The 16,134-nt window shown below is 34.3% G+C and overlaps 1 protein-coding gene across 2 annotated transcripts in view; it reads left to right on the forward strand.

Moving 5' to 3' along the window:
- The window catches only part of LOC142342367 (ubiquitin carboxyl-terminal hydrolase 25-like), a 109,623-nt gene that overhangs the window by 27,523 nt on the left and 65,966 nt on the right, over positions 1–16,134 (forward strand). For both annotated transcript variants that reach the window (XM_075393674.1, XM_075393681.1), the window contains exons 2-3: positions 2,046–2,562; positions 11,091–11,474. In XM_075393674.1, the coding sequence (XP_075249789.1) occupies positions 2,046–2,562; positions 11,091–11,474 (901 nt within the window). The remainder of the gene's footprint in view (positions 1–2,045; positions 2,563–11,090; positions 11,475–16,134) is intronic.

The raw sequence follows: 16,134 nt of genomic DNA on the forward strand, positions 1-16,134 counted from the left end.
CCCGATCATTTGTCTCATGCCTTGTTTTTGCTTGTCCACTTTTGTGCGTCTCTTTCTCTCGCTCTGTCTTTCTTCCCTCTTTGTTTTTATCTCTTTTAAATATTCCGTTTTTATCTCAAAATTTCAATTTTTGCTCCTTCTATTCCTTCTACTGTGCTATTCTGAATCTGTTGCTCTTTTTCAATGATTCTGTTCTTCTCTTCTGTTGGACTTCGTTCACTTCTTTCCCTCTACTTTTTCTGTCCCTATCTCGCTTATTGGTTCGCTTGCTATAGCTGAGCGGAGCTATTGGCCTTTTCTTAGTTTCTCTTTATTTCGTCGTCAATATTTTTGTTACAATCATTTGAAGTCATGCTCACTTAGAATCTGCTTTTTGCTCATGTAATTGTTCAATTTTGATTAAATTGCGTGCTTGCGTTATTGGTCACATTTTTTAGTAAATTTTTCATTCGCGTGATTTAATCTTTGGTCCAAGGTAGCTTACTTAGTTTTCAAAATAAATTTTCTCAAGTCGATTGTTGATTTCTTAAATGGTTGATTTCTCTGCACATTTTTAACTTGAAGGAAATAAGGTCAACTGAGGAAATGTCACTCCAGTTAAGGGTTGTTTTGAGTGTAGCTTATAAAAGACACCCTCCTTTAATTAGAACTTCGAAATATGAGCAATTTTATTAACGAAACACTGACGTTTCTCCTTTGGTCTTTCCATTCATTCCTTTCTTGAGACTGCAGGTCTAGGAAGCTATCATAGATTTTTCTCCTGGGCATCTGTCAGCTATTTTCTTTCTTCCTTTTGTGTTTTAAACTTCAATTTGGGTTGGATCGTTTCTGAAGCTACGAGTAACAATTTTGCGGAGCTCATGTCCGACCGCTGATAAGCCCAAAATACTATAAAACTGATTAGCTCTGCACGTTAGAGTTTGCTAATGGCTATCTTGTTTTAAAAAAACTATTTTGTTGCGATATATAGAGCTGACTCACTTGTAAAGAAACATTTGTAAGTGTTTGCCCTATAAATAATCCAATTGCTTTGTGAAAAGGAGTTTTTTGTATGTTCTCCACCGATTAACTCCTCAGCTTAACATCTTTTTTGTGCAAGTTTTCCTCTATTTGAACACTTTTCGGGTTCTGCTCTGATTTCAATCTAGATATTAGGGCACTTCTCTAGAGCAATATGCAGTTTGCTTTGGATAAATTGTTTTCAAGGTAGTGTTGTGAATTGGTCTTTCATTATGGCTGACGGGCCTGCTAGTTTACTCTGAATTATTGTCCGGCATCTCTCTTTTAGGTTTTGGCCATGTTTTCTATCTGTTATGTTGAATAACAGAAAGCACCCCATTAATTTTCAAGTTAACTCTCCCATTCAATTGTTCTCAAATATTGCGCAATTGATCCGATGGTATTCGGTTATGGAATTGATTCTTTCTGAGAAATTTGCGATGTCTCCAACGAAATTTCAATTCCGGTTATTTAAAATAATTTTTGCGTCATCGCTAAGAGAAGGACTTGTCTGTTATAGATAGAAACTGCGAGTAGAATCAAAGTAATTATTGAGTGTAAAGTAGACGAAAGACAGGTCGTTGTGGACAACTCTTCTTATTTTTTTTCAACCAAACTTGTCGCTTTTAATGAACTTTCTATTAATAAGTAGTACTTGCTATTAATTATGTGGTAGAACTTTCTATTAACAAAGTATTCAAAGAAGCTCAGAAATCTCACCGTATTATTTTTGAGGACAAAATTTTGATGAGCCATATCAAAATATTTTCTCTTCTCGACAAGCAAGAGAATCCCAGCTAATGGCGTGATGTGACCGTATGCATAAAATCATAAAATTTTTTGATAGCAAGTCCACACAAATGGATAGAATGAAAAGCAGTAAGTTTAAGATTTAGATTGTATAAGAGTTATGTGAGTGCTAGCAACTCAATGAAGTATTTATTGCTTTTGCAGAATTGGCAGTTACTGACCTTGGCTCTTGGATGAAAAATATCTTGATTGGAACTCGATGTGCAATCTTAATTTCCAAACTTTGCCTGTTTAAGGGAAATCATTCAATTATGGACAACATAGGCAAGGAAGACAGTGACCTACAAAAGGCAATCGCACTCAGCTTGGAACAGTCAAGTACACAAGAAAGGGCTAACGAGCACAACGAGAGCGGTAAAAAGGTGACGTGGGGTGATATCACCTTCTCAAACGAGGATACAGACATGAATAAAGCTTTAGAAGAGAGTTTGCGAGCCAGCAAGTATGGAGATAATAATATGTACGCATTTGACGGGGATCCAAATGAGCGTAAAAGGGGCGCTGATGACTGGCCACTAGGTCTTCAGAATATTGGAAACACTTGTTGGTTCAGCTCAGTCATTCAATCCCTATTTAATATCAGTGCTTTTAGAAATTTGGTGCTAAATTTTAACCCACCTCTTAATGCAGCACCCTCTGACAGCGCCAAAAAGTACTTCCAGTTTATGAAAGAGCTCCGCATCCTGTTTGCATATCTCATTGGAAGTACCAGGAAGTACGTCAACCCGAGAAAGTCTGTCGACATATTTAAAGGTAGATAATTTGTTCGTTTTTCTAGATAATTTATTATTTTTAATAGCCGCGAAGCGATAGCGGCTATTATTGGGGACATCGTGGTTTTTTTACAATTCAAAGAATTTGAATTGTATTGGTGCGCTGTCTTTTTTAATAGCCGCACAGCGATAGCTGGGGCCCATATGACGTCACAGCTACTTTTTGTTCATTCGTTCATGCAATTTCAACTGAATTGCATGTGTGACGTCATTTTTCGCTCTTAGTGGAGCGAGTTTTTTGTTCATGCGCGTGATTAAATTTTTGGTCACACTTGACTTAGCTCACTCTCAAAAATGACTTCCTCACTTTGAAATTGACTTTTATTTACTTTAATTCAAAGAGATAAGGTCAAATGGGTGTGTGTCACTCTAAATGAAGGTTATTTGAGATCAGCTAATAGAGGCAGCAATAACTTATGCAGATTTTTAATCAAAATATAACAGATCAGCCTTCAATGAAAAGACGAATTTTTTTGGTCTGTCTTTTTTACTGTTTTTTTAGACTGCCGATCTACGAATCTATTGCGGCTATTTTCTAGCAATCTGCCAGCTATGTTTTTTTTAAGATCTGTTCACACATTTTCATGATTTTTGAAGTCAAATTGGAGTAGTGATTTTGGTCACGCCGAAACAGGAAGTGGAGCGAAAAAGCGAGTGGTTTTGCGGCGTGAATTTTTTTCGCTCTAATTTTAAAGTAGAGTGAGAAAACGGTGTTTGAACAAAAATTCGGTTTCTCGGTAGTGATTTTTTGTTCACATGCGGCAATTTCACTCTGATTTTTACGGTTTTTTCGATTTTTTGGATCGGATTTTTTTCTAAATGGTTTTCCCAATCCATTTACAGCTCTTTCTAGGCCTAGTTTTTTGTTTGAATTAAATTTTAATTTCTCGACAGTAGTTTTTTTTTGTTCACATGCGGCATTTTGACATTGATTTTTTGCTTTTTTTGTTTTTTTTATCTGATTTTTTTAAATGGTTCACTTTTCAATTCACTGATATTCCATTCTAGGTCTAGTTTTTTTTGTTTAGTCAATGAAAATTCTTTGAATTGTACGTCAGGACTTTTCCTGCTATGTTTTTTTAATTCGTCTCCATCGATGATTCTTACGACCTGACTTCTTGGAATTGACTTCAGTGACTTCTATTGCTTTGCAGTTAAAATTTGTGTACGTGACGTTGTTTCTGCTTTTAGGTCAATTGCGTGACTTACTTCACTCAAAAAATTGACTTCTGAAATCACTTATGGAACTTTAATTTTTAATGAAGATTTACTAGTTAATAGTGTGCATCTAAGTTGTGCCAATCTTATATGCCCTAATTTGTGATTATTAGTCTTGAGTTTTTGATTTCGAATATCAATTTTGAAATAGCTCTTTAAGGGCGTTTTCCTTATAGAACGTATGTGTCAAAAATTGACAGTCCGAAGCTAACCCGAAAAGTCTAGTGGTCTATTGAAGGACTGGTGGTCGATCTGTCTATCTTATTTCTTTAGGTGTTTCAATTCCTGGAAGGCCACGAGCGTCTATCGCGGCTATTTTCCGGCAATCTGTCGGCTATGTATTTAACTGTCTTTGTATTTGTTGTTATTTAACTTAAATTATGCAAATCTAGCTGAATGGTGGAACCTAAAGCATAGCAGGACGGTTTGAACGGGACGATAGTAAAAACACTTAAATTTTATAAGGAATGGACGAAAAATGACCTAATTGCACGCGAACTTCTAATTCTCAATGGTAATAGTCAAGGGGGCTCGCAACGAGGCCTTTTGTTTTCGGATATGGTCCCACAGCGCTTGAGAGGCGTGTCCGTGAACAGAAGTCCGACATCTCGCGCGTACTTCAGCTGCTCTTAATTCTAGTCGATTCATGTAAAAAAAATCAATATCTGTGATTATGTTATATGTAGTGTACGGAAGAACCAGTAGTTTTGCAGAGTTAACACCAAGAATTCATGCAATTGTTACTTTGAAAAAAAATTTTCTCGTTCAATTAAATGCTCCGTTTTTTGTATGCTGAGCGGCCAACTGTTATTTGGTTTTACTTTTCCCCTGTTTTTCAAGAATTTCAGTCTGCTGTTTAGCAACTTTTTATTCTTTTTTTAATGAGGTTATTAGCATCCTGTACTTCGATTCGTGTCTCAAAGTTCTGTCATTAGCTTGAACAAGTCATATGTAGTTCTCTAATGTAGATATTAATTTTTTTTTCGTTATCTTAGACAGGCTTTCATACTTTGTAAGCTTGAGGGTACTCCGATTTATCAGTTTTGTTTTTCTATCTTGATTAGAATTGATTTGTTTGCAGTCCCGTAAATTAATGTTCCATATTGATAAATATGTTGAATGTATATCTTATAAACGTGGTATAACTGGTTGCTCTTGAAAAACGAACGCATTTGTTATAGATGCTACTGGTAACTGATAAACTTGCGTCAATTGTACTTCTTGTGTTCATAAAGCTAAATTTATTAGGTTTTTTTTTACTTAGAAAATGGTCAGTTCCGCAAAAAGGAAACTTGTAAATTTTTTTCTGAGAGCTTGTTTAATGAAAATGGGACAATAGTTATTCAGATAATCTTTTCCAGTTTTGTTTATAGGTATTACTTTACTTGTTTTAAAATTTCAGGAAATTTTTGGGAGCTGAACACTGATTTGCCAGCTTTGCAATCAGTTCGCAGGATGGCTGGATTTCAGAACAGTTAGTGTTCAAAAACTTCTCTACTTCTTTTTTAGGATGGCGTGTACATTAAAAAAACATTATTTATTTTTAAAATTTTTAATTACTGTAGCAATTTCACTTTTGATTATATTATAGAGATTTATCCTCCCTGCCTAAAGTTTTTACAAACCTATTTTTTTTTATTTTTCAATTTTTCCTCACTAATTTCTAGTGCCTCAACCTTTGTTTTATTTAAATTTTGAAAGTGAAGTCAATGTAGGAAGTTTAAATTGGTTGTGGTTCTGGTAGTTCCTTCCATTTCATAATTGAAGATCAAAACATGAATAATCGAGTCAGTCATTCACTATCATCGTTATTAGCCATTATATTAATATAATCCCTACATATTAAAGATTTCAATTTTGGGCTTTATGTCAAGCTCTGCCAATTATTGCTCTAAATGCTCTAAAGATTTTCTGACTTAGTTAATTGGTCTCCTTTATAGAGCAGCGAGAGAAAAATAAGTTTTTCTTATTCTCTGTGGTTATTTTTGTTGTTTGAATTTGTAGTCTATCCTCCTTTCTCTCAGAAAATAATTCTTCATTTAGCCTAGTACTGCATTAATTTGCAACACCCCCTCTTTTTTCTGTTGGTATAGCGAAACGAATTGAAAGCTACAAGTTTTTGTAAGCCTCGTTCAACATCTTGATTCGGCCAAGTTTTACTTAAGCAAATAAGGCGGCTCGGTGATGTGCGCTTGAACATAATGTTCCGACCGCGCCCATCCACGTTTTGATTTAATAGTCTACCAAATAAGGAAGAGAAAGAAAAGTTTTAAAAACTCACATATCTTTCAACATTTAAGTGAAAAAAATATTGCTGGATTAGAGAGCCGATGAGACTTGCCATCAATGAGAGTACGACATTATTTACGACCAAAACTCGATTACTTTATTTAAAATACAGAAAATAGCAAAATGAAAAAGGAATCCGATAAAAACCCGATCTAAAGAAATCAACCTGCACTTTATTTGATTTTCATTGGATAAGATATAAGACCTCTCAATTAGCTATCTTTTTTGTAGTTTTCAAAGATGCTTGGTTAAACATTACGAAAAATGTGAATAAAAACAACGGAGTTCACCCGACTTTCCTCAAAAGTTTAAACCTCGATAACTCGCTGTAAAAATTGAAAATCAAAAGAAAATCTTTTTAATTCTAATGGTACCAGTCTCGACTCTACGAAGAATATATCGATCGGCCAAAATTGTCTGAACAAAAAAGAACCCATTTGAGTACATAGTTCATCCCCCACAAGTGGGTCGAAACAATAATCTCGGATTGTGGTTTTTTTTTCTAAAGTTCCTAAGAACACATCCAAGTTCTGTTTTAGTGAGAGAATGTTCTGTAGTAGTAGTAGTAATAGTAGCTCATTTAATATCAAAGGCGCCTGCTGAGCCTGGATAAATATCTTTTGGAACAATATTACGTCGTAAAGTCTATAGTACCTTATTTTGGTTTGCCTACAAATTTGGTATCCATTTTTTTCTCATTTTATTCTTAAAAGTATACCTAAAATTTGGTTCTTTTTCGATAAACGTTTTCTCTTTGGTTGGCCAAGTGCCAAAGATTGAAGATTGACTGAAAACCGCGAGACTTAAGGAATTATTGTTTCGTTTTAACCCCATGGGGGCCAAAGTAAATGTAAAATTTAGTTGTCACAAGCTCCCACATACGCCTCTTTATAGTCATTCCAATTGCCTTGATTACTGAGAGCCTTCGTGGATATTGTTTATTGGTAACAAAATACTAAAAAAATAGATGAACTACTGTAAATTCAAGAAGTCGTCTGACGCACGTCTCCCTCCTCACATGGCTTATTTGAAGCCAGTCCGGCTTTCGAACGTTTGCTTGCGTTGCAATTCACATAGATATGGTAGCTTTTGAAATGATGCATCAGCGTTTGTGTTGATGGTCAATACGTATGAAGCTATACAATAATTGAAAAGCTATGAATTAAACTATTTAACGTTCAGAGGTAATATATTTTGCTACAAAAATATCACCAGCTAGTAGTACTCTAAATTAGCAGCTTTTGAGTTATTTTGCCTGTGGATTAACAAAAATAGAATTTAAAAACAATTTTTGTGATTTTAAAGGTTCTGTACTAGCTGGAAAAACATATAAGAGCCACGCAGTTAGAATGCTAACCCCACATAACTTTAAGGTCCGTTATGCAAACAAGACATTGTAATCAGAATCTGATTTTTTTCTCTGGGAACTTTCAACAGAGGTAAATCAATAGAATCATTTTTCAAAAACTCTGATTCCGAATTGCCGATTTTTAATTCAACAAACCATACTCTGTTGTTATTCATAGCCGCCGTCAGCCTCTCAAATGGCTATTATTTAGGCGCTCTTCTTTTTTACAATTCAAAGGATTTGAATTGTTTTGGGGCACTGTCTTTTTACGACTCGAAGAGGAGTATTGGAGAAGTCCTTTTTTAATCAATTTTATTGGAGTGAATTTCGAAGCAGGAAATGAAACACGTGAAAAAATTTGGAGTGATTTTGTTGCTGGACCAAAATGAAGAGTGTAGCGAAAAGAGAGTAATTTTTTGTTCATTTCGCTGTTTTCTAGAGAGCGAGAATTTGAAGTGTGAAACGAAAATTGTAAGCGAACGAAATCTTTTGTTCACGTGCGGCATTTTGAAGTTCTTTTCCTTTTTTTGGCTAAGAGGTTTGGTTGTAATTTTTTAATATTTAGGATGGTAGTGATTTGAAGGTTTCTGGAAATTCATTTGAATTTTAGGCTAATTTGGAGGTTTTTCATGTATTTTGCTGATTTTTGGACTAATTTTTGCGATTTTTTGACGATTATTTTGTTTTACTGCCTCAAATGGGTATTAAAAAGACCCCTATTACTTGAGCAATTTTAAGATAACGAGTGGCTACAGTTTTGTGGATTTGAAGCATTTTTAGTTGAGAAATTCGACAAAAAATAGCAAAAATTCAAACTATTCTCAATTTTTTTTTTGGCAGTTTTTCTTTTTTTCGGTTCTTAGACAAGTTATGGCTTGCCTCTTGTTTTGCGAGCATCTGGATACCCTATGGGCCGAAAGGAATTTTTCTTTTGATTCATGTGGTTTTGTAATATTAAATTTTTTAAAACTTTTTCCAGTTTTTTTAGTCCAAGTTGTTTGTAGCTTATTTTTTCATGAGTTGGCTGCAAGTATTTTTTAAAATTCTCATAATTGGTTTTAGTAGGTACTTGTTGCTTTGATCAAATTATTTTGACAGAGATAGTTATTTCGAGATTTAACTTTTTGACAAAATCTGATCAGATTTTTTAATCATATTTTAACAGATTTGATTTTCTTTTCTACTTTTTTGTTTTATGGTTTTGTCTCAAGATAATAATAAATTAGTTGAAGTTCGTTTTTTCTGATGAGTAGTTGGATGGCGTTTAAGTGTATTGCCACTTCGAGTTGTTTCCGGAATTCTTCCGGCTATGTTTTAAGATCTGTTCACATATTTTCATAATTTTCAGGAGCGAAAAATGCGAATGGTTTTGCGGCGTTCTGGGGCTATTATTGGCCTTCTCTTCGTTTTTTTTATTTCGTCGTCATGATTTTTGTTACGACCAATGACGTCACAGCCACTTTTTGTTCATTCGTTCGTGCAATTTCAACTGAATAGCATGCGTGATGTCATTTTTTGCTCTTAGTGGAATGAATTTTTTTGTTCATTCGCATGGTTAAATTTTTGGTCAGACTTGACTTACCTCACTCTCAAAAATGACTTCCTCACTTTGAAATTGACTTTTATTTACTTTAATTCAAAGAGATAAGGTCAAATGGGTGTATGTCACTCTAATTGAAGGTTATTTGAGATCAGCTAATAGAAGCAGCAATAACTTATACAGATTTTTAATCAAAATATAACAGATCAGCCTTCAATGAAGACTTTTTTCGGTGTCTTTTTTACTTTTTTTTAGACTACCGATCTACAATTGTATTGCGGCTATTTTCTGGCAATCTGCCAGCTATGTTTTAAAAGTAGAGTGAGAAAGCGGTTTTTGAACAAAAATTCGCTTTCTCGGTAGTGTTTTTTTGTTCACATGCGGCAATTTCACCTTAATTTTTACCGTTTTTTTATTTTATTTTTGTTTGAATTGTTTTCTCAATTCATTCATAGTTCATTCTAGGCCTAGTTTGTTGTTTGAATTAAGTTTACATTTCTCGTTTTTGGTTTTTTGTTCACATGTGGCATTTCGACATTGATTTCTTGTTTTTTTAAAACTTTTTTCTGATTTTTTTAGAAATGGTTTTCACAATTCTCTCATATTCCGTTCAAGGTCTAGTTTTTTTTGTTTAGTCATTGAAAATTTTTTGAACTTTATTTCAAGACTTGTCCTGCTATGTTTTTTACAATTCAAAGAATTTGAATTGTATTGGGGCGCTGTCTTGTTTTTTTTTTAAGATCTGTTCACACAGTTTCATGATTTTTGAAGTCAAATTGGAGTAGTGATTTTGGTCACGCCGAAACAGGAAATGGAGCGGAAAAGCGAGTGGTTTTGCGGCGTGAATTTTTTTTGCTCTGATTTTAAAGTAGAGTGAGAAAACGGTGTTTGAACAAAAATTCGGTTTCTCGGTATTCGTTTTTTGTTCACATGCGGCAATTTCACTCTGATTTTTACTGTTTTTTTGATTATTTGGATAGGTTTTTTTCTAAATGGTTTTCCCAATCTATTCACAGCTCATTCTAGGCCTATTTTTTGTTTGAATTAAATTTTAATTTCTCGCTAGTGGTTTTTTTTGTTCACATGCGGCATTTTGACATCGATTTTCTGTTTTTTTTTCTTATTTTTTTTATCTGATTGTTTTTAAAAATGGTTTTCTCAATTCCGTCATAGTCCATTATAGGTCTATTTTTTCTGTTTAGTCAATGAAAATTCTTTGAATTGTACGTCAGGACTTGTCCTGCTATGTTTTTTTATTTCGCTTCACCTTTTGATCACCTTTTTCGTTTTACATAAGTCACAATTTTAACGTTTGACTTCTGGCTTACTTCACTCACTGTTTCAACTGGATGGATTTTAAATTCTTTCACGCATTGAATTACGCAATGTTGTGAATACGGTCAATGTCAAAAGAGCAAAATCAAAAGAAACGGGATAAACCGATAAAGCCCGTTCATTAAGTCATAGTGCATTAGGTTATCAAAGCTCATTAGAGCGATTGCTAGCTGATATTAGTTTTAAGCTTAATACCCTTCAGTTTAGAAGCTGAAGTAAGTATAGGTTTAGAATCTAACTGAAACTTTACACTGAATTAGAACAATTTAGGAAAACTTAAGAAAACTTGGGAAATTTTTGTCAATATCAATCGCTTTTCTTTTTTCTTTTTCTATTTCAATCTCCCAATGTGCGTCTAGCGCGTCAACGGCGGCTCTTTTCATGCAATCTGCCGGCTGTGTTCCTCTTTTCTGTGGATCTTTATTGCAATTTCAATATATTTGCGATCATGTCGCTTATACCTTTTTATGTGAATTTAGATTTTTTAGATGGCTGCTGCAGTAACGATTAGCGGCTAAATTTCATGGCTCAGATTTTCAGAGAAAATTAGATTGATCTATTGTTATCACAATCCCCACCCAAGCGCAGTAGGCTAAAAATTTTAGTGCCTCAATTGCACGTGCGTTTTTGCATACGCGTTATACAATAACTTTTGAAATGTAATATGGGGCCATAAACAGTTAAGGGACAGACCAGATTCGAGCAGACAAATTTGGCGGAACTTAATGGGGTTTGTCAATCTATGTTAGTCGATCTATTTTGTTACTTTTAACTTTAGGAGCTTTTGAAGGGAGTGCGTACAGCAACACGCAGCAAGACGTTTCTGAGTTCACCAGCAAACTCCTTGAATGGGTGGAGGAAGCTTTGAAGATCTACAAAGCCTCCCTGGAACCTGCTGCTTCTGATTATTCCGTCAAAGACACTCAATCAACTCTCACTACCGCTTCATCTGAGTTCTCCTTTTCACCTGATCAGATGCTTCACCAGCTCAAAGGAATATTTTATGGTGAAATTGAGACCCAAGGTCTAACAGATCGCAATGAGACGTTCGAGAACAAAGAAGCTTTTATTCAAGTACCCCTTCAAGTTCGAGGCTTCAGCACGCTTTATGAAAGCATTGATGCCAGTTTGCAATCTGAATTTACTTCCACAAGTTCCAGAGGTTAGAATTGTTACGATTACGTCGCAAAATGATCTGCTCTCATTCGGATATTTAATACCAACAGAACTCAATTGTTTAAAATTTCATCTCGAACGATATTCGAAGCAATTATTGTAAACGTTTGTGTCTTTTTCTACTTGACCGTTTTCTTGTAGAACATTCTTTTGATTTCACTTGAGTGACTTTTTCGCGCTTGACGACTTGGTTTTTTGCTTTACCTAAATTGCACTTAATGAGAAATGAAGTAATTAAGAAATACGAAAGCGATTGTAAATTTGCAGTTTAAGATTATAAGGGCCTGAACGCCGATTGGTCAGTGCCTTAGTCTTGGAAAAGTTTTTCTTTGCTACAGCACCCTCTAAATTAAATTGCCCCGCCTGACGTTCGAGAATTTTGTACGACTTTAGTCGGTTGATGTTTATTTTGGTTCGCTTGGATACTATAACTAGGATAGTCAAATGAAAAGAGCCAAAAATATGCTCCTCAATCCTATTTTTTGAAATTAAACTGGAAGCCAATGATCTGTATTATCCCAAGTTTAAGTTTCTTATTAGCCAACGTCAGCTAATATGAAATGAATTAGGTGTTCGCCGTCGTTAAGACGCGAAAAGGTGTTATGGCTTTTGACTTAAAGTGCGTTTAAATCGGTTGAATTATTGTTCCGGTCCACTTTAGTGGGGGAGGAACTAATACTCAACTGGGTTTTTTTTGTTCAGTCAATTTTGATCAATCGATATATTTATCGTAGAGAGCTGTCAGTAGTATCATTAGAAAGCCCGTACAGCGTAGAATATGGAATAGTTTTTTTTCGATTTTTGTTTTTTCAGTGAGTTAACGAGGTTTAAAGCTTTGTGAATAATAGACGGATTCCCATTGCTTTTGATAGACGCACAGCGATAGCTGGAGCTATTATTGGCCTTCTCTTGGTATTTTACAATTCAAAGAATTTGAATTGTATTGGGGCGCTGTCTTTTTTTCAAGATCTGTTCACACATTTTCATGATTTTTGAAGTCAAATTGGAGTGGTGATTTTGGTCACGCCGAAACAGGAAATGGAGCGAAAAAGCGAGTGGTTTTGCGGCGTGAATTTTTTTTCGCTGTAATTTTAAAGTAGAGTGCGAAAATGGTGTTTGAACAAAAATTCGGTCTCTCGGTAGTGGTGTTTTGTTCACATGCGGCAATTTCACTGATTAATTGCTCTTGAACGCAGTTCATAGCAATTATTGTAAACGTGTGTCTTTTTTTATGCAAATTTTTCGCTTGACAGTTTTGCGCTTTTCTTCTAGAACATTCTTTGACTTCTCAAGTGACTTTTTCACGCTTTCGTTCTTCATATTTGAGTGATCTCTATTGCTCTGAAGTAAAGCTAATATAAATTCGGTTGCAGAAATAGAGGTATGTGATCTGTAGCGCAGTGGTTAGTAGTTGTGGCTGTGAATCGGGAGGGCAGTGGTTCGAATCCCGGCGGGGGAAAAATTTTTTGCACCCATAATTTGATCTAGGCTACAGCCCCTCAATTAAATTGCCTCGCCTGTCGTTCAAGAGCAATTCTTCCGACATTTGTCGGTTTATGTTTTTTTAATGTTTTTCAATTTTTTGGATCGGATTTTTTTCTAAATGGTTTTGCCAATCAATTCATAGTCCGTTCTTGGTCTATTTTTCTATTTAGTCAATGACAATTCTTTGAATTGTGTGTCAGGACTTGTCCTGCTATGTTTTTTATTTCGTCGTTGTTACGACCATATGACGTCACAATCACTTCAAATCTGCTTTTTGTTCATTCGTTTATGGAATTTCAACTGAAGGGCGCCCGTGACGTCGTTTTTCACTCTTTATGGAGCGAGTTTTTTTGTTCATTTGCTTTGTTAATTTTTTGGTGACACTTGACTTACAAAAATGACTTCCTCACTTTGAAATTGACTTTTATTTATTTCAATTCACAGACATAAGGCCAAATGGGTGTGTGTCACTCTAACTGAAGGTTATTAGAGAGCAGTTAATAGAGTCAGCAATAACTTATACAGATTTTTAATCAATATATAACATATCAGCCTTCAATGAAAAACGAATGTTTATTTATGTTTTTTCAAGACTTGAGATTTACGAAGCTATTGCGGCTACTTTCTGGCAAACTGCCAGCTATGTTATTCATATTTATCGGAGTTTTTGCCCATATTTTTTGTCAGCTTTGCTATAATTTGTTAAAAGTGTTGTTGGTTTGTTTTCTAGAGATAGAAGGGTGTTGATGAAATTTTTCATGTAGCAAAAATTTGAGCCAAAAAATTAGATGAAAAATTTCATCAACACCATCTAATTTTTTGGCTCAAATTTTTGCTACATATTTTTAAAAATATAGCTTTTTTTCAAAAAAAAATTGCAAGATGTAATCTTTTCTAGTCAAATTTGCATAAGATTGCCGGAAGTGAACACCTAAAAAATGCTGAAACAGTTTGCTTCATCTCAAGAGAGGGCTAATCTACTTCTCCCGTTTTCTTTGAAAGGTTCCTGGCTTTGAAATTTGGCCGGTTTTTTGGCTAACACAACTCGTTAATTATAAAAACAGCATCTTTTCTCTCTTATAATTAAGCTTTTTTGTCAAATTATTGGTATTCATTTCACTGGGAATTATTGCATGTTCTTAATGAAAGAACAGTAGTAAAAGGTTTGGTATTGGTCTCATCGTTTATTTCCAAAATCTAAAAGTATTCCGGGTTGTAAAAATTTTATTGCTTTTTTATTTTTATTATAGAACTGAACATCAAGGCTCACTATTGAACGGTACAACTGAGTTCAAAAATAAGTGCCAGGTAATGTTTTCAATTTTTTTTAGTCGAAGGCTGATTGTCGTTTTGACTTTTAAAAGCATTTGATTTCAAAAATAACAATGGATTAGAATTTCGCCACTATTTTGTCCCTTATTTTGGTCAACTTGTATTTTAGTTTCGTCCTAGAGTGAACGCATCTTCTGCCTAATAAAAATCGATCTCTATTGGGGCTTTACGCTTCAAGAAATTGTTTTCTTGCTTCGATACTACTTTCCCAAAATTTTTCGATTTCCTGACATATGCCCATTTTCAGGTTTTTTTTCTTGGTTGTTTACCATATCAAATTGTTGACTTAGCACTCTTTTCGTGTTCAAATTTTGGCAATGGATAAAAGGAATGGATATTTTTGCTTCGACGCCGTTTTCTAGAATGGAATTTTTTTGTCTCCTATTGCCTTTTTCGTGTAGTCGCCTGAGAATTTCTGAATAATAAGTGTGTTCATGGCGTGGTATAGAGGTCATTTAAACATGAGCATAGTTAGTGATTTTAGTTGTTAGCTGATGGTTTTCATGACTTCAAAGATAATTTTAAGAATTTAGAAGGATTTTTTTTCTTAAATATTCCAGCTTCTGTACTTTTTGTCTATTTGTTTGCTAGTCTGATTAATCACAGGTCGCATGTCACATGTTAGCGTCAAAGGCAGGTGCGTTTGGAGATACTATTTTTGTTTGAAATGATTATGGTTTTAATAGCTTCGACAACGGTTTTTCGGTGATAAATTTTCACGGCTTTGAAAATAATTGTTTGTCTTCTTTGCTTAGCTAATGTATTTTGTGCAATTGTTTTTCTTTTTGTTACCCAGTCTTATTAATTACTGGTCAGTTGTTACATTTTTTGCATTGAAGGAAGGCGCAATTGAATAAACTAAGTGAATTTATGGTGTTAACGGCTCCGACGCAAATTTTTTTGCCAATGAACTTAATTTTTTTTAGAATTGTCTCTGTTTGAGGTATTTTTTAACAACATTTGACATTTTTTCATTAATGACAGATCTCAATGTCTTCCGCTGGAGGATTTAAGGAACCTATTTAATTATTTGAATTGATAGCTGATGGCTTTTATGTTTTTGAAAAATATTATTTTCAAGTATTAGTATTTCTTGACTTTGCGTCTTGTTGTTTTTTGTCTATCTTCGTCAATTACCTATTTTTGTTAATTGCAGGTCACATGTCACATTTTTGGCGCCAAAAAAGCCGCAGTTGAACATGTTTAAAGTTTTCTAGGATTTGATTATGGTTACAACGCCTATGACATCAGTTTTTCGATTTTTTTTTTTGGTTTTTTTTAGTTTTCGTCAGTATTTGACGCTATTTTTTATGTATGACATTTTCTGATTAAAGACAGGTCTCAAGGGCTTCCGTTGGAGGAATAAATGAACCTGTTAAATAATATTAATTTATTGCTGATTGTTTTAGTGACTTTGAAATTTCTTGTGTTAAGGAAAGTTTTTTTTTTAATTTTGCATCGTCTGTTCTTTGTCTTTTTGTTACCTAATCTCCTTAATTACAGGTCAAAAATAAAGTTGCTGGCATAGAATGAAGGCCAACTTTAACATTTCTAATGTAAAGAAATTATTTTGGTTTTAACGGCTTCGACACTGGTTCTTTTAAAATTATTTTGATTTTTTGTCTATTTGACGTTTTTTGACATTCTGATCAATGGCAGCCTCGTTTAGACAAACCTACTTTTTGATTTTAATTGATTTCAATGATTTTTTTGGCCTTTAAATTGTTTTTGAAAATTACGAACGTTCTTTAAACTTTGCCCTTTTTTGTCTGCTTTTTAGTCTCAATAGTGAGTGGTCACAAATCTTTTTATTGACGTTCAAAAAACGC

This window comes from Convolutriloba macropyga, chromosome 1 (genome assembly GCF_964194025.1).
Source record: "Convolutriloba macropyga chromosome 1, txConMacr16.3, whole genome shotgun sequence".
Lineage (NCBI taxonomy): Eukaryota > Metazoa > Xenacoelomorpha > Acoela > Convolutidae > Convolutriloba > Convolutriloba macropyga.